General features: G+C 39.5%; 1 protein-coding gene across 4 annotated transcripts in view; it reads left to right on the top strand.

Moving 5' to 3' along the window:
- The window catches only part of RBM44 (RNA binding motif protein 44), a 29,163-nt gene extending 15,748 nt beyond the window's left edge, over positions 1-13,415 (top strand). For all 4 annotated transcript variants that reach the window (XR_015154887.1, XM_086376227.1, XM_086376217.1 and 1 more), the window contains 4 exons: positions 1,509-1,794; positions 7,970-8,115; positions 8,251-8,395; positions 12,546-13,415. Coding sequence is in view for 3 of the 4 variants with exons in the window: in XM_086376227.1 (XP_086232353.1) it covers positions 1,509-1,794; positions 7,970-8,115; positions 8,251-8,374 (556 nt within the window). In the remaining variant the exon portion in view is untranslated. The remainder of the gene's footprint in view (positions 1-1,508; positions 1,795-7,969; positions 8,116-8,250; positions 8,396-12,545) is intronic.
- The last annotated feature ends 5,826 nt before the right edge of the window (positions 13,416-19,241 follow it).

The raw sequence follows: 19,241 nt of genomic DNA, 5'->3' as shown, positions 1-19,241 counted from the left end.
AATGAGGTATAGGAGAATTTCTGAGTTTTCTGCAGTTACCTTGTTTCATACCATTTCATGGGGGGCAGTAGAGTACATTAGTTAAGAGAACAAGCTCTACAGTTAGATGGCTTGGATTCACTTCCCAGCTCCATCAGCAACTTGGTGAATAAGTTTGGTCAAGTTACTGAACCTTTCTGTATCTCAGACTCTTCGTCGGTAAAGTGAGGATGATGATACCTACATAGCATTGCTGTGAAACTGTCATGAGGTAAATAAGTAAGCCTTTAGAAATGAAGCCTGGCATGCAGTGGGCACTCAGAAAATTATATTCAATTTTATTATTTTTTATTTTAATTACTTTTCAGTTGATACTTTATTTTTTAGGTAGATGGCTATGTTATCTACAGGTAGTCATTTCTAATACATATGTTGCTACTTCCTTTTTTGTGATATCATCAGAGCATTCAAAAGTATCAAATAAGAATGGTGATAGCTTAATGGAAATGCCTTCACTGTTTTAACACAAACAAGTATAGCTTTTTATTTCAGATATGAAAAATTAAAATACATTTTAAAAGGATCCCATTTGTAGTTGGGTTGAAATTTATTAAAAGTAAGTGTTTCATTTTGTCTTAAATGTATAGACTTAAGATCATATGCTTTTTTTGACCCATTAATATGTTAATATATTTCAGTATATTAAAAGTAGTGTTGTGTTCCTAGGCGTATTATTACTGTTACACTTGATGTGAAAGATTCTTTTAGTGTCTTACTGAATCCTTTGAAAAAGAGAAACTATGTATTTTTATTCCTTGAAGTATTATACATTCTGTGTGAAAATTTAGGAAATATAATTAAATACAAAAATATAAGGAGGTTACAAAGATTTATCATGGTCCCATCTTTTGAAGACATCTGCCCTTCAGAGTTGATATATTCTTCCATTTACACTGTCTAGAGCTGGCACTTTCAGAAGGAGGGCTCTTGCCCAGCCTTGTCACTTAAAAAGTTTAAATTCTGGTTATATTTTCCAACTCTTTTTGGACTATGTATTTTTTCAGTACAAGACCATAGGACATTCTCTTCTATTTTCTGCTAAATGTTTTGAAAGTTTTCCTTTTACATTTAAGCCTACAATGTATTCAATGTATCTTTCAGCTACATTTATGTATATAGGGATTAATTTTAATTTTTTAATGTGGATAACTAATTGTCCTGAGAACACTAATCTGTGTAATAACTCTGTCATGTATTGGCTTTGCAAATGTTTTACATTAAATTTTTATATAAAATTAATAGATAATTCAGAAGAAATGCTGTCTTTTATTTCCCATCTTTGAGTTTGTTTTTTTTTTCAGTGTTCTTAAGTATTCTTTCTGATCCCAAGGTAAGTGTAGTGACTTTTTTGTTTTTAAGAGCAGTTATTCTTGTGAAAGATACATGCTAGCCAATAGTGACACAATGATGTTTAAGGCCATTTAAAGTCATTAACAAGAACCTTTTGGTTTTCTGCTTTTATGTTTTAGATATGCATCTCTTGCTTTTAAAAAAAACAGTGATGCAAAGATGGCTGTGAAAGAAATGAATGGCATAGAAATAAAAGGGAAATCAGTAAATGTGCGGCTTGTCAAAACTCCTGGAGAATATACACCACTTTCCTCCAAAAATGGAAATAAAGTTAGTTTCAGTAATTTGGAAAAAAGCACCAGCAAAGAAATGAGCTCACCATCCTTTGTTTCTAGACTGCCCAGAACTCGGCCGAGACAGCCGGGGTCTGAGCAAGACAGTGAGTTCTTCCCTTTTGACCAAAAGGTTAGTTTTCTTGATCAAGCCCTTAAATGGTCTTCTCGTATGCTATATTTCAATAAACAGCTCTGTAGGACAAATAACTCTAGGACAGCATCATGAAATGGGAATAAGGACATTAATCTGAATAGTTTCTAACATTGACTCCAGAGTAGGCTGCTTCTGTCCAACTCCAGTTGCTCCTGGAGGAAACAGATCTTTGCAGACCTTGCTTCAGAGAAACTCATTTCTCCTTAACTAGGCTCTTGGCCAATTCTGTGCAGTCTTTTTATCTCTTTATCTAGGACAGTATTACTCTGTAAGTGGCTACTTACACTTTCATCATTCTCTTTTTTTCACAGCTAACCTTATCTCATAATTATTAAAACCATAAAATACAGTCATCTTTATTATGTGTGCTCTCCTCTTTACCTCGTTGAGGTTTTAAATGGCACGTGGAAGGTGATGAAGTTGACTTACTCGTTCTTATCTCTGTACTGCTCAACAAAAGAGCTGGCATCCTATAGGCTTGTCATACGGTTTTTTTTTTTCAATTTACATGCAGTAAAATTCACTCTCTCTGCTGTCTTTAGACATATGTACATAGGCATGTAACCAGCGCCACAACAAGGTATAGATCAGTTCCATCATTTCAAAACATTCTCTTGTGCTCTGCTGTTTCCTGTTTCTTTTAATATAATTTTACCTTTTATAGAATATCCTATGAATAGAATATTATATAGCCTTATTAGTCTGGCTTCTTTCACCTAGCTTAATGCATTTTATTACTGAGTTCTCAGAGGTTTTCATATTCTGAAGATAACTCTATCAGATAGATATGAAATTCTCAAATACTTTTCCCAGCCTGTACTTTGCATTCTTTTAATAGTGCATTCTCAGAGCAGGAGTTTTAAATGTTGACAAATTCCAATTATCAATTTTTTTAAAGTGTGTTTTTAGTGTTGTTTCTGCATTTCTACATAAACCTCTGCATAACCCATGGTCACAAAGATTTTGAGTTCATTTTTATATGATATGTGAGATATAAATTGAGGAGGCTTTTGGTTTGTGTTTTTGTTTTGTGTGTGGAATTGTTCTGGCATCATTGTTGAAAAGACTAGCCCGTCTCCACTGAATGATCTTTGTGCCTTCATCAAAAATCAATTGACCATATTTGTGTGGATCTATTTCTAGAGTGTTCTCCTATATCTCTTTCTCAAATTTTCCACCAGTACTACACATCTTGATTATTATAGCTTTCAGTGAGTCTTGAAATCAAGTAGAATTAATCCTCCAACTTTATTCTTTTCCAGAATTGTTTGGGCTATTCCACTTGTCTTTGCCCATAAATCTCATAATTCTGCTTGTCACCATCTCTTAAAAAATCCTGCTTGGATTTTTACTGGAGTTAGTTGGACTCTACAGATCAGAGAAAATCCCTTTTTAATAAATGGATGAAAGGAAAACATATTTGTTGAATAAATGAATTTACTTTTTTTTCCCTTGAAAGTAAGATAAAGGGATCTCTTCTCCCTGTGTCCGTATCCCATCCTTTCCGCTAATTCCTCGAGTTATCCCATTGTTTTTCTGTACCATTAGGGACTCTGTTCTACTCACAGGCCTTTCTCCACTTAGAGTTATGCACAGCTCTTCCTAATCCTGCCAACATTTCCACTTGACTTTTCATTCTTTTGACATGACCGTCCTTATTTGTTCTGTGTTTTTCCTGTCAGACCTCCCAAACAAGTAGTTATATCCAATGTCTGGGTTTCTTTAATTGTTCCTTTTCTTCATCCTAATAATCTGACTTCAGTCTCTTAAAATTTTATCTACAGTGCTCTTTCTATAGCCACTAGTGACATTATCATTGGTCTTTCTCCCTGTCTCCCTTCATTTTGACCATTTAGCCCATTTGATGTTGGTCATTCCTTTCTTGCAACTCTTTTCCTTTCATCTCAGTGACACTTGTGTTTAGGATGGGTTTTTGGTGCATAACTTGAATCCATAATAGGAAGGAAGGAAACAAACTACAGTTGGGCTATGGGGACTTGACCTGGAGCTTTGGGAGCTGTGGCTCCTCCCTGCCCCTCACCTGGTCTCTTGCCTCTAAATCCCTGTAAGTACCTTTCTTCTGCTTCTCTCTCTGCACACTGGCTTTCTCTGCTGCTCACGACTTCTCTCACCCTCCAGGAGGCTTTATTTTGCTTAATTCTGACTCTACAGTATTTTTCAGTTCAAGCTCATCTGTTCCAGTTGCACATTCTTTAGATAGGGAATCTGATCCAGCCTGGTTTTGGTGTTCATGGGTTCAGGCAGGAACAGCACTCTTGGTCCTGTCAGCAGAGGCAGCAGGCCATGGAGCTGGCAGAGGGAAGGTCATGTGTTGTAAACAGGGCACCGTGGGCTAGGCCAGGAGTCTGCTGTCCTCAAGTCTATGGACAGGGCAGCTCTTGTTGCATCTTTGTTAAATTGTACTCTTACTTTTCTAGCAGCTTCCTGTCACCTTTATTCTCAGATTCTTAACATTTTTTCATTATATTCATTCATTTATAAAATAGTTATTGTCTATAACAAGAGGTAGAGAGTGGTGATTAAGAAGAACAGATTCATAACCTGGCTTTACTACCTACTCATCAGGGGCTGGGCAAGTTACCACCCTCCGTGTCTGAATGTCCTTATTTTAAAATTGGGATAAGTGTTACTGCCTCACAAATGTTGTGAGCTTTCAGTGCGGTTCAGTTCAGTCGCTCAGTCGTGTCCAACTCTTTGCGACCCCATGAATCGCAGCACGCCAGGCCTCCCTGTCCATCACCAACTCCCGGAGTTCACTGAGACTCACGTCCTTTGAATTGGTGATGCCATCCAGCCATCTCATCCTCTGTCGTCCCCTTCTCCTCCTGCCCCCAATCCCTCCAAGCATCAGAGTCTTTTCCAATGAGTCAACTCTTCGCATCAGGTGGCCAAAGTATTGGAGTTTTAGCTTCAGCATCATTCCTTCCAAAGAAATCCCAGGGCTGATCTCCTTTAGAATGGACTGGTTGGATCTTCTTGCAAGGGACTCTCAAGAGTCTTCTCCAACACCACAGTTCAAAAGCATCAATTCTTTGGTGCTCAGCTTTCTTTCTAGTCCAACTCTCACATCCATACATGACTACTGGAAAAACCATAGCCTCAACTAGACGGACCTTTGTTGGCAAAGTAGCGTCTCTGCTTTTTAATATACTATCTGCCGCTGCTAAGTCACTTCAGTTGTGTCCGACTTTGTGCGACCCCATAGATGGCAGCCCACTAGGCTCCTCTGTCCCTGGGATTCTCCAGGCAAGAATACTGGAGTGGGTTGCCATTTCCTTCTCCAGTGCATGAAAGTGAAAAGTGAAAGTGAAGTTGCTCAGTCGTTCCCGACTCTTAGCAACCTCATGGACTGCAGCCTACCAGACTCTTCCGTCCATGGGATTTTCCAGGCAAGAGTACTGGAGTGGGTTGCCATTGCCTTCTCCGCCTATCTAGGTTGGTCATAATTTTGCTTCCAAGGAGTAAGCATCTTTTAATTTCATGGCTGCAGTCACTATCTGCAGTGATTTTGGAGCACAAAAAAATAAAGTCTGACACTGTTTCCACTGTTTACCCATCTATTTCCCATGAAGTGATGGGACCAGATGCCATGATCTTCATTTTCTGAATGTTGAGCTTTAAGCCAACTTTTTCACTCTCCTCTTTCACTTTCATCAAGAGGCTTTTGAGTTCCTCTTCACTTTCTGCCATTAAATGAGTTTAATACACAATACCTGTCATGGAGCGTGTACTCAGTCAATAAGGAAATGGCAACCCACTCCTGTATTCTTGCCTGGAGAATCCCATGGACAGAGGCTACAGTCCATGGGTTCACAAAGAGTCGGACACGACATTGAATAACACACAACAGCAACACACACTGTTATTTACTAGTAACTTGGCTTTCTTGGAAAACCCATTTTCTCTGTGGTTTCAACTGCTACCTAAACTATTATATCAGAAGTATTTATTTATCAAATAGTATACCAACTGTGTACACTATTGTAGGCAGTGGGAAAGTAGCAATGAACAAAACAGACAAAAATCTGCTGTTAAAGAGCTTAAGGTGATTCCCTGGTGCCTCAGACAGTAAAGTGTCTGCCTGCAATGCGAGAGACACAGGTTCAATCCCTGGGTCGGGAAGATCCCCTGGAGAAGGAAATGGCAACCTGCTCCAGTATTCTTGCCTGGAAAATCCCATGGACAGAGGAGCCTGGTAGGCTACAGTCCATGGGGTCACAAAGAGTCGGACAGGACTGATCAACTTCACTTAAAGAGCTTAAATCTAATGAAGGCGATAAGGCAGTAGGCAAATGTTTAAAATATATAACATTCTGATTTGGGAGATCTAATATTATATATTATCTTACCATGAATTTTCTTCTAGATATGAAAGTGTCAGCTCTTTCCTTGTTGAACTTTTATGGGATGTACAGTGGTTTCATACAATTTATAGCCTACTTGCATTGTTGTTGTTCAGTCACTAAGGTGTGTCTGACTCTGCAACCCATGAACTGCAGCATGCCAGGCTTCCCTGTCTTTCAGTATCTCCCTGAGTTTCGTCAAACTCATGTCCGTTGTGTCAGTGATGCCATCCAGGCATCTCATCCTCTGTTGCCCGCTTTTCATGCTCTCAATTTTTCCCAGCATCAGGGTCCTTTCCAGTGAATTGGTTCTATGCATCAAGTGGCCAAAGTATTGGAGCTTCAGCTTCAGCATCAGTCTTTCCAATGAATATTCAGGGTTGATTTCCTTTAGGATGGACTGATTGGATCTCCTTGCAGTCCAAGGGACTCTCAAGAGTCTTTTCTAGCACCACAGTTTGAAAGCGTCAGTTCTTCAGTTCTCAGCCTTCTTTATGATCCAGCTCTCACATCCATACATGACTACTGGAAAAACCATAGCTTTGACTATATGGACCTTTGTTGGCAAAATGTCTAGAATTGACAAAGCTATTCTTCCCAGGAGTAAACGTCTTTTAATTTCGTGGCTGCAGTCACCATCCACATTGGTTTTGGACCCAAGAAAATGAAATCTGACACTGTTTCCACATTTTCCCCATCTGTTTGCCGTGATGTAATAGGAACCAGATGCCATGATCTTAGTTTTTTGAATGTGGAGTTGTAAGCCAGCTTTTTCACTCTCTTTCACCCTTATCCAGAGGCTCTTTAGTTCTTCTTCACTTTTTGCATTAGGGTGGTATCATCTGCATATCTGAGGTTATTGATATTTCTCTGTGTAATCCTGATTCCAGCTTGTGATTCATCCAGCCCAACATTTTGCATGATGTACTCTGCATATAAGTTAAGGAGGGTGGCAGTATACAACCTTGACGTAGTCCTTTCCCAAGTTTGAACCCTTCTTGTTCCATGCCTGGTTCTCACTGTTGCTTCTTATCCTGCATACAGGTTTCTCAGGAGGCAGGTAAGGTGGTCTGGTATTCCCATCTCTTTAAGGATATTACACAGTTTGTTGTGATCCACACAGTCAAAGGCTTTAGCGTAGTCAGTGAAGCAGAAGTAGATGATATTTTGGATGGTTAATAGTAATTAACTGATCATTTTAGTTTTGTCTCTTCAGTTTAATTATAAGATATATAACTGATGGTTCTATTTTATAGCACTAGTTTCCCCCCTCGCCAGCATTTGCTGGGCATATAGGTTGTTCATTAAATGTTTAGTAAATAAGACATAGATTGTAAGATATGTATATATATAATTACCATGTAGACTAGCATTTCTCTGTCTGGTTGGGTAAAAGAATTAAGCCTTCATGCCCTAAGCCTAAGATATCCATTGTATGTAATGAATGAACCTCTCTCCTGTGCATCTAGAACTGGTTATGTCCTATCTTAGGGAAAATTGAGAAAATAGTTAACATTATTTTCTGAGTCCTGTGGATCAGATGAGCAATCCTTTTTGAGAAAGGCTAATTTCAACATAGCCCATATACTTGCCGTGTGTTTAGCATTTTTTAAAACAAGTTGCCCTGAATACATCTCAAGTAAATCTACTTGGTAGAAAAAAAAATTATCTCGAAGTAAATGTTTAGAAATTTTAATTTTACTATTTGTAACTTTTTAATTTAGAATAGGCTGAATTGCCTCCGTAATCATCACTGATTTAAATAAAACTTTAAAATGTTTATTTAGGGTGTAAAGAAGAATTGTAAACAGATTGAGTCTACTAAATTATTACCTGATACACCTATTCAATTCATACCTCCGAAAACATTGAACCTGCGTAGTTTTACCAAGATCATAAAGAGACTGGCTGAACTACATCCAGAAGTTAGCAGGTAATGACTACAGTTATATTTTAACTGGCTTTAAAAGTTTGTATAAAAATACAGTTCCTTTCAATAACTTAGCCATATTTAGAATGTGCTACTTTGGAAAAGACAAATGCTCATGTATGTTTTCCTTTGGCATAGAGATCACATTATAGATGCTCTTCAGGAAGTAAGAGTAAATCATAAAGGTTTTCTGAATGGCTTATCTATTAATACTATTGTGGAAATGACTTCCTCTGTTTTGGAAAACTCTGCTTCCAGTTAGGAATAAAAGAAGCAATAAGAGGTAAGTCAGTCATATCTTTCATATTTAAATAGTAAACATTTTAAGCTGTGGATTCCATTTCCTTTTCAAGTAAAAATTATATTGAAAATAATAATATTACAAAATCTAAAGCAAGCATACTGATTTGGTTCACTGTTAATGCAAAACTAGTTACCCCAAAATTAATTGACTTAAGCAACCTTTATCATCACCTAGTTTGCAGGTCAGAATTCAGGAATGGCATAGCTGGGTGTTTTTAGCTTAGTGACTCGTGATGTTGCATCAGGTTGCTGGCATGGGCTGTGGTCGTCAGGAGGCTTGACTAAGACTGGAGGACCGCTCCTGAGACGGCTTCTCCCCACAGCTGTTGGCAGGGGCCTCTATTTCTCACCACATAGGCCTTGCTGTAGGGCTGCTTGAGTGTCTTTACAGCATGGCATCTGGCTTCTTCAGAGCAAGAGCCATCAGAGAGAGAGCAAGATGGAAGCTGCAGTGTCTTTTGTGACCCACCCTCAGGAGTCATACTCCATCATTTCTACCACATTCTGTCAGATGCAAGTCACTGTGTGAATTCACACTCTTGAAGAAAGGTGTTTCAAAGAATTTGTGTATGTACTTTAAATTACCACATACAAACATAGAATCCCTGTTTACAAAATAATGGATGAGGCCTTGTTCCTATTTATAGCTGTCTGGGTGAGTAAAGCCAACTTTCCACAGCAAATAGTTAGAAAAGCTGAATAAATATAAAGACTATGCCTGCTTGAAGACACAAGAGAGCTATCAAGATAGTATGAATTACTGGGCCAGGTAAGAGAAAATTGGGGCTTCCCTGGTGGTTCAGTGGTAAAGAATTCGCCTGCCAATGCAGGAGGCATAGGTTCGATTCCTGGGTCAGGAAGATCCCTAGAGAAGGAAATGGCAACCCACTGTGGTATCCTGCAGTCCATGGGGTCAAAAAGAGTCAGACACAACTGAGTGACTGAACTATAACAGCATGTGATAGATGGTTTGCAAAAACAGCCACAATCATTCCCTTCCCCATAACCATGCCCCCTTTGCAGTGTGACTTGGAAGCTCCTCTGATCAAGAAGTGGAGTCTCTTTTCCCACTGCTTGAATCTAGACTGACCTTTTCAGTTGCTTGTGCCATTTCCAAGCCTAGCCCTCAAGAGACCTTGATCACTCTCTCTGCTCTCTCGGAAATTTACTGCAGCCACATAGGGACACCCAGGATGCCTGCTAGAGGACAAGAGACTATAGTCACCCCACAGCATCCATGGGAGATTGGTTCCAGGAACCCCCACAGATACCAAAATTAGAGGTCACCCAAATCTCTTATATAAAATAGCATTATTCAGTCATCAAGTCATGTCCAGCTCTTTGTGACCCCATGGACTGCAGCATGCTAGGCCTCCCTGTCCCTCATGTCCATTGAATCAGTGATGCCATCCAAACATTTCGTCCCCCATTGCCCTCTTCTCCTCCTGCTTTTAATTTTTCCAAGCATCGCACTCTTTTCCAGTGAGTCGGCTGTTCACATCAGTGGCCAAGGTATTGGAGCTTCAACTTTAGCATCAGTCCTTCCATTGAGTATTCGGGGTTGATTTCCTTTAGGATTGACTGGTTTGCTCTCCTTGCTTTCCAAGGGACACACATATAACCTACACACATCCTCCTGTATACTTTAGATCATCACTAGATTATTTCTAATATGTAATACAATTGTAAATAACTATGAATAGTTGTAAATACAATATAAATGCTGTAAATAGTTGCCAGAGCACAGTAGATTTCAAGTTTTGCTTTTAGGAGCCTCCTGGAATTTTTTTTCAAGTATTTTCAGTCCGTTGTTGGTCGAATCTGCAAGTGCAGAACTCGAAGATATGCAGGGCCAGCTGTACATGGAGGCTGGCCGAGGCATTCCATCCTACATCCATTTTCCCCAGAACACGGGACAGAACCTAGCACAGATCAGCAGATCACCTACCAACCTGGCCGCTGTCCACAGATGCATGAGTGAACCCAAGCAAGGGAAGCCGAATCACCCAGAGGAGTCTAGCCCATTGCTAACTGCAGAATCAGAGGCTAAACAGATGCTCACTGTTTTAAGCTACTAAGCTGTGAAAGTTATTTGTTGCACAGCAAAAGCTAATTAATTCAGATGTATTATGTTCAAGGAGACAGAAAACAAGGTTAAGAATTTTAGTGTAGAACTGGAAATATTTTAAAGGAAATTCCATTAATGAAAAACAGAATAACTTAGATGAATAATTCAATTAATAAGTTCTACAACATATTAGACAATTGGAAAGGTCAGAAAAATTACGGAATGAAGCACAGAGATAAAGGGGTGAAAAACCCAAAAGAGAAGAAACAAAGATATACCAAGAAAACCTTTAATAATTTGTGCAACTGGAATTTTAACCAAAAAATAAAAAGGGAGGAAATAGAACAGATACAATATTTGAAAAAAATTTAAATGATAAAACATATCAGAAATTTCGTAAAACTTTCAAATGCCAAGCAGGAAAAATAGAGAGACCTCAGTGCATTAGAAAAACTGCCTGAATGTGACCACTGTGCAAAGCTGCTGAAAGTCAGTCAAACCATTTAATGAGCCTCAAAGCTTTATGAATAAGGGGATAAGCAAGAGAAATAAAAGCGCGGTACACACCTGCACCCAGACACCCACACACAGGAAAACTGAAAAACAAAAACGCTGTAAAGCAGCTAGAGGGGAAAAAGTACAACAATCAAACTGACATCTGATTTTCAACAGAAGCTGTCAATACCAACCTAGGATTCTGTACTCACAAAAAGAGCCTTCAAGAGTAAATGTGAAATAAATTTATTTTTACTCAATTAAAAGCTAAGACAATTTGTTACTTAGAAGACCCATTGTAGTAAAGAAAATACTAGAGTGTTTTCTAGAAAGAAGGAAACATTTCAGATGAAAGGTCAGAGATGCAGACAAATTGAAGAATAAAATGTACAGATCAACTAATACTATATAAAACAAGAATAATGGTATTTTATAGGGTCTAATAATTAATGTATGACAATAATCGCATGTAAGTTGAGAGAGAATTAAGTACTGCAGCTGTTCTAAGCACCTTGTAACTTGGGAAGAGAGTAAAGTGTACTGTGTTGGCGGTCCCTAGCAACACCCCCAAGAGCGAGAAGTAAAATCTAAGAATAGAGGAGAAGCCTCACACTGTTGGATTTGGCAGTGATTTCTTGGATATGACACCAAAAACACAGACAAGAAAAGATAGACAACCTGCATCAGAATGTAAACCTTTGGTGCATCACCATCAGCGGTGAAGAGGCACCCTGCAGAACCGGGGGGAGTGTCTGTACATCGTTTCTCTGACAAGGACTCACATCCAAAACATAATAAAGAACGCCTGCAACTCCACAGCAGCCCAGTTTAAAAGCGCACAAAGGATTTGAATAGACTTCCTCTGTAGAGGATATGCAAATGGTCAATGAGGGTATGAAAATAGGCTCATTATCACTAATCATTGGGGAAATGCAACCAAAACCACATGGGGTATTCACTGCACACCCATTAGAATGACTGTTATCCTCCTGCCAAAACCAGAAGATAACAAGTGTTGGTGAGGATGTGGAGAAATTGGAATCTTTGTGCATTGCTGATGGGAGTGTAAAATAGTGCAGCCATTGTGGAAAATGGTATGACCATTCCTCCAAATATTAAAATAGAATTATATGATCCAGTATTCCACGTCTCAGTATTTACTGAGTTTAGTGATATGCCTAGTAGGGGGTAGAAATTAATGGCAAGTATGAAAAGTGAAAGTGTTAGTTGCTCAGTTGTGTCCCACTCTTTGTGACCCCATGGACTGTAGCCCACCAGGCTTCTCTGTCCATGGAATTCTCCAGGCAGGAAGACTGGAGTGGGTTGCCATTCTCTTCTCTGGAGGATCTTCCTGACCCAGGGATCGAACCCAGGTCTCCTGCCTTGCCAGTGGATTCTTTAACGCCTGAGCCACCAGGCAGGCATATATAAGCATATAAGTACGATAAATGAGTTAACTAACAATGATTGATTTAGTAATAGAGTGTACTGATAACTATGTACTTTTACGGAATTTTGGATTTAGTGTAACATTTTATTGTTGGTTTCTTCTTTTCTTGACCTCTAGAATTTCCTTGGAAAGCATGACTTCCTTTCTACAGAGAATGTTCTCCGGCACTTACAAAAAAATTGTGATAACAGCAAAACAATATAGTTAAATAGGCTCGATAAATGGGGTTAGCTGTTTGTAATATTCTACTTTATATAGCCATCTCTTAAAATCTAGCAACTGTTGTTTCGACAATATAAAGATCTCTATATAAATTAAAAGATACTTTTTAATGTTTATAGACTTTGTATTTCAAACTTGTCACTTAGAGACTTGAAGCTGCATGTTTTGGAGCAGAGACAAAAATGGTGTCAATTTCAAAAATCTGTGTTAAGTCAGTTTTAAAAATATTGACCAATAGAAAGTATGATTTTATATGTGAAAAATATAATTTACCTGAAGTTTAGTTTCAGTTTTCAGTTATCTTAAGACTTTTATATTGGGCCATAGCATAACAGATAAACTGGATCTACAGATACATATTTTGTAATGTTTTTAAGTTTCCAAAATAATTACTGTTGTGATGCATTAATAGGTTTAGATGTATGTTCCCTGTTTTCACTAGGAACAGTGAACCCATGTGTGCTCTGGTAAACTGTTTCCTTAAATGTGAAATGGTCCCTGTATTGATTATGTTCATTTTGTAAGAAGTTCTATTAGGTTAGAGTGTATATTGGAACACTTTTCAAGACCTATTCTTTGGCTTTATCTGATAACATAAATTACTTTAATTGCTTACTTTTAAAGGTAACATATTGTTTAAAGTTAGAGTCTTATTAATAGTAAGATGAACACTTAAATATGCATTTTCTTCAAATGTTTAAAATGTTTATAGCATTCAATATGTAGCTGGTATTGCTTGATTAAAAGTTACCTATTTAACATTTACATTTGGTGTATTATATTTAATAAAGGTAGAATCTGAAAGGTTGTTGTTGAATCACACGAATACACCGGGATTCTTGGCCCCCGGAAGAGAAGAATTCAATCCAGGGCCAGAGACGAGGCTTAATCGCTCAGAGTTTTTGTGTAATAAAGTTTTATTAAAGTATAAAGGAGATAGAGAAAGCTTCTGACGTAGGCATCAGAAGGGGGCAGAAAGAGTACCCCCCTGCTAGTCTTCAGCTGGATATTATATAGTCACTAGCAGTCTGTTAATGAAAGAAAGGAATGTCTTAAAATTCAGAATGGCACCAGGCCCCTCACCCGTAAGATGCATTTTGGGATAATCTTGGCACCAAATGGCTTATCCTGGGCCATAAAATGATTAACTTGAATCTTGAAGAAGGGCAGACCACCATACAAATAGTTTCATTTACATAGATTAGGGGAACAATATCTGAGTATAACATACTGGTTTGTCAAGTAGGTTCTGGGCCAAGAGGCAGAACCGACTTGGAGACAGAGTTTGGGGTAAAGGCATAGTACATTAGCATAGCTTAAGACGGACATTGCCATAAGAAAAAGGCATTGGTTATCTCTAGGCTCGAGAATAGCTAACTTCAGGCGAAACCAGGTGTCATTATGGCAACACAGTATTTTAAGAGAAACCTCCCTTAAATTTGTATAGAGAAGGAAAAAATATTGCTAGTTTGTTTCCTCCTGCCGCTTAAGAGAGAGAAAAATGTCTGACACTTGCAGGCTATTTCCTCCATTTGGAGACCCCTCTCTCCTTGGGGACCCCTAGATTTCCTATCAACCTGCCTAGGAAATGACTCTCTCAAATCTATAGTAAACTTTAATACTTTCTGCATGTTTGATGGCATTCCAAGTGTAAATTAACCTACCAGTGTTTATATGAAATATACATGGACAGTAAGACTACAAATCAAACTATTGGGTTTCAAATTTTTTCTCTTCATGGAATTTTTGGGTTTATTTCATATATTTATCTCGTTATTACCAGATCCACTCCAAATGTTTACCAGAAATTGAGTTCCAGGATGTAGAAAGTAATAATGATTTAAAAGGACACTATTAACTGAAACTTGAGAATCATCAGGTTAGTGAGTGATTCTTTCCTTTGGGCCGTACATCAAGTTAGCAGAATCCTAGAATTACGCAAATTGCTTCCTATAATGATTATTTATATTAAAAGGCTACATTCAAAGTAACCTTTTTAAATACGATTGAAACCTGGATCAGTCATTATTTTTAACATACTAGTGGCAGTGAGGAGTGTACGCATGTGCTTGTGTGCTCAGTCGTGTCTGACTGTTTGCAGGCCACCCGGCTCCTCTCTGTCCGTGGAATGTTTGCCTCTAGTCATTTGTTTCTAAAAGGATTTAATGAAGTGGAATTCCCTTTTAAAAAACATACAGACCAAATTAATGAATTCATTTTGGGGGAAATATAGAAAGGATCACTTGAAATTCTAACTTTGAGATTTTTTTGGAATAAAGATATCCTCTTCAAAATGTAAAGGAAAGATCAGGCAACTTTTAGATCAACAGGTTTTTAACAATGACCATGTAAATTGATCCCTGTTATTAAACTTCCCAAGTAAAATATAGAAACTAGAATAATTCATGAATCTTTAGTCCTACAAGTGAAAAAGCAATATTTATTTTCTAAGATCTCTAATTTGATATTGGTTAATTATACAAAGTTGTTAGAGAATTTAAAAGACTGGTCAGATTATCCAAGTTTCTAAATATCTTCAGCAAAGTTTCAGACAATTTCAATATGATTGTTGCTCAGAATCATTTTTTATTTCATACTGTATTACTGGGACACCAAAGAACACTTTAACTATATCAGCTACGATATACAGATAGTTATGTTTAGAGATAACCAGAGATCTAGAATATTGTAAAATACCCTGAGACTGTCCCCAAAAAAGTGGGACTAAAAATTCTAAATTGGCTCTGCCGAATGCCAGTGTTAATTTTGGTCAAAAGAGATAATATGTGTAACTGAGAAGCTCAATATTTCAGGTAGTTTCTTAAAAAAAAGTTCTTCAGCCAGAGTTCTGTATATGTTGACTTAACTTCTTTTTCATTATTGATCAGTTACTTATTACAAAGTATCTATCTGGCATAATAGTAAAATGTTTAATACTGTTAGCTCTTGTGGTCAGTAAAGTAATGGCCCTCCAAACTGACCAGTCTTCATGCCCAAACCTGTGAGTATGTCACATGGCAAAAGGGAATTAAGGTTACAGAAGCAAGTAAGATTGCTAATCAGCTGACCTTTAGATGGGGAGAGGATCCTGGATTATCTGGGCGGGCAGAAGAGAGAACCAGAGAAATGGCATCTGAAGAAGGGCTCCACCACTGTTACTGGCTTTGAAGATGGAGGAAGGTGGCTAGGAGCCAAGGGATTGCAAGTGGCTTCTGGAAGTTGGAAAGGGCTGGTCCACTAGAGCCACCAGCAGGAATGGTACCTGCGGACATCTTAATTTTAGCCTGGTGAAACCCATCTCCAACTTCTGACTTCTAGAAGTATAAGAAAATAGATCTGTATTGTTTAAGCCACCAAACTTGTGGTAGTGTGTGACATCAGCAATAGAAAACTAATACAGCTATAAGGGTTATCTCTCAAGAGCTGCTGGGAACAATATGAGATTCCTGCCTGAATTTTGATTCTTGGGGACAAAGCAGTTATGAGCTGTGAGTATTAAATAACCCCCTAGCTTTATTGTTCAGTTGCTAAGTCATGTCTGCCTATTTGCAACCCCATGGACTGCAGCACCCCAGATTTCCCTGTGCTTCACTATCTCTTGGAGTTTGCTCAAACTCGTGTCCATTGAGTCAGTGATGCATCAAACCATCTCATCCTCTGTCACCACTTTCGCCTCCTGCCCTCAGCTTTCCCACCATCAGGGTCTTTTCCAGTGAGTCGGCTCTACACATCAGGTGGCCAAAGGATTGGAACTTCATCTTCAGCATCAGTCCTTCCAGTGAATATTCAGGATTGATTTCCTTTAGGATGGACTGGTTTGATCTCCTTGCAGTCCAAGGAGTTCTTAGTGGTCTTCTCCAACACCACAGTTCAAAAGCATCTTTTCTTCAGTGCTCAGCCTTTATGGTTCACCTCTCACATCCATACATGACTACTGGAAAAACCATAGCTTTGACTAGCTAGCTACTGCTTAGCTACTAGTGTTTATATAGAACTTAGATCTTAAGGTGGCTCAGATGGTAAAGAATCTGCCTGCAATGTGGGAGACCTGGGTTTGTTCCCTGGGTCCAGAGGATCCCCTGGAGAAGGGAATGGCTACATACTCCCAATATTCTTCCTGGAGAATTCCATGGATAGAGGAGCCTGGTGGGCTATAGTTCATGCGGTCGCAAAGAATTGAACACGATTGAGTGACTAACGCTAACACTTTAGATCTTAATACTTAGGGTTGATAGTAATAGCCCCCTGACACATGAGAGAATGTCGTTAATATGTATATTATGGACATTGATTGTTTAAAATGGCTTTGCTTTTCCTGCCAGCAAGCTGAGAGCCAAACTCCTGCATCACTTTTCCTGCCAGGAAGCTGAGAGCCAAACTCCTGCATCACTTGTAATTGTACTGTTAAAGAAGGCAGGCTCTGAAGCCAGATTCCCTTGATGCAGGTTCCTGGCCGAGCTTGTCAGCTGTGTTTAACCTTGGACAAGTTAGGTAACAGCCCTGGGCCTCAGTTGTCTGGTGTGTCAGGTGAAGATGGACGCACCTGCCCTCACAGGGATGGCACAGAGCGCTTGCCTCAGTACTTGTCACAGTGGACGAGCCTTTCACGCTTTGCTGCTGCTGGAAGGGCCTCTGCAAGCAGTGTGCACTGGTGCGTCTTTCTGTGCAGCGACTGCCCGGACTCTCTTGTGCTGTCCTGCTGCTTTGCTTTCATTCTAGTTTCTTATCTTCTTTCTCTCTTCTATAAATGCCTATACCCTGCCTCTAAATTTCTTAGAATGAAGCAGGCCATAAGTTAGTATGTTACTCAGGGGGCAGTGGATTGCAAATGATAGAAATACTACTCAAACTAGCCAAAGCACACAAAAAAGTAAAATTTAACTCCCGTAATTGACACCTCCAGAAAAGAACTCAGATATAACTGGATCAAGAGCCTTCTGCTTTCTTCCCGTTTTCTCATCTTTTCTCTCATCCCTCCCTTCTTCCCCCACCCCTCCACCTCCACACATACACACTCCTGAGTAAGCAGGAATGGTTACAGTGCTCACTGAGAACTTGTAGGAAATAGGCACACAGCAGTGCTCAGGTTTGAATGCCGAAACAAGCTGAGTGCTCCCAAGACGCCGCTGGTTATGGCTCATGTTTGTCTGACAGTTGTGCTGTGTGAGCAAACCACAGAGCGGAGGTGTTACTGCTTACAAGTGCGTCTTTGGAACCACTCATTCGTTACTGATAAGGACTGAAGCATCGCCTCTGAACTGCTACCCTGGGAGTGGGGACTCCAGCAAAACTTTCCCCATTGTGTCAGCAGATGACTGAAAAGCTGTCTGTAGAGCATGGGATGTTCTTTCCTTCCGTGCTCACTAGCGTTGCTCCATCCCTGTCTGGTTCGCATTGTTTCCCATGAGAACCTTGCTGTCGCCGTTATCTCTGCTCCTCTGTATATAACATAGTTTTCCTCCCGTCGTTTTAATAGAGGTTTTCTCTTTATTACTGGTTGTAAGCAATTTCATCCTGGTGTGCCTTGATGTATTTTTCTTCATTCTTGTCCTTGGGGTTTGTTGATATTCTTGAATTTATAGATTTATCAAAACTTTTACACAGTACTTCACATATTTGACTGACTGAACTCCAGCTCCACATACATTAAGCCACTTGAAGTTGTCTCATGGCTCTTTGCTGTTTTGTTCTTAAGTCTTTGTTCTGAGATGTAGTAGTTACTTAAGAGTTTATTAGATCTAGTCAATTCTTGCTTTGAAGCTTTGTCAGGTGGCCCCAGGGCAGCCTTTATAGTTTTGTTTTGTTTTTTTTCTGACTCCAAAGGCAGTAATTCTCACTACTCTTCTGCTTATCTCAAGGTTTTTCACTATGGTTGGTGGAGCTGGAGCTTTTCAGGCCCCGCGTGAGCTCTGAGAGATTGTTCCAACCTGCTCCTGGCCAGGGCTTTGTTTTTCTGCCTCAGATACCGTCCTTACACGCATACTCTGATCAGTATTCAGCTGCCGCTTTCTCTGTGCAGCTCTCTCCTCTCCGGTACTCTGGCACCCTGCTAGCGCCAGCTGCCTTGGCTCCCCAGCCTCCCAACCCTGGGAGCCCCCAGACTGTGTCTGGAAACTGCAGGCCGTGAGCAGTCATACGGCTCACCTCACTTGTTTCCCTGCTCTCAGGGCCTTTGTCTCGTGGTCCAGGGTGACAACTATTCCTTGATCTGTTTTGTCCAGCGTTTTAGTTTAAGCAGGGCAGGTGCATCCAGTCCCTGTTACTTCATCATGGATGGAAGCTGAAGTCTTCTTTTAACTTTGAATTTTTTGTCATGTTGACCTGTCTAGATTGTGTCTTTAGCCCTGCTGTGCATGCGGTAAAGCATTTGGCCATCTTCTCAACTCTACCATTGCTTAACCTAACATTCATGTAGATGGAGGTGCCCAGGGAGAGGACTGTCCATGCTGCCAGCAAGAAATACGGCTGGGGCAAACCTGGCAACTCTTATGATATCATAGGTATAAAGACATTAGAGTTTGTCCCACTTCCATACCTCTGCCAAAGGGAAAACCCATAATAATTGCTGGGGGGTCTCTTACCCAGACCCAA

This window comes from Bos grunniens, chromosome 3 (assembly GCF_055505025.1).
Source record: "Bos grunniens cultivar Pamir isolate PY7600 chromosome 3, Bosgru_T2T1.0, whole genome shotgun sequence".
Lineage (NCBI taxonomy): Eukaryota > Metazoa > Chordata > Mammalia > Artiodactyla > Bovidae > Bos > Bos grunniens.
This window is presented reverse-complemented; position numbering and strand designations above follow the sequence as displayed.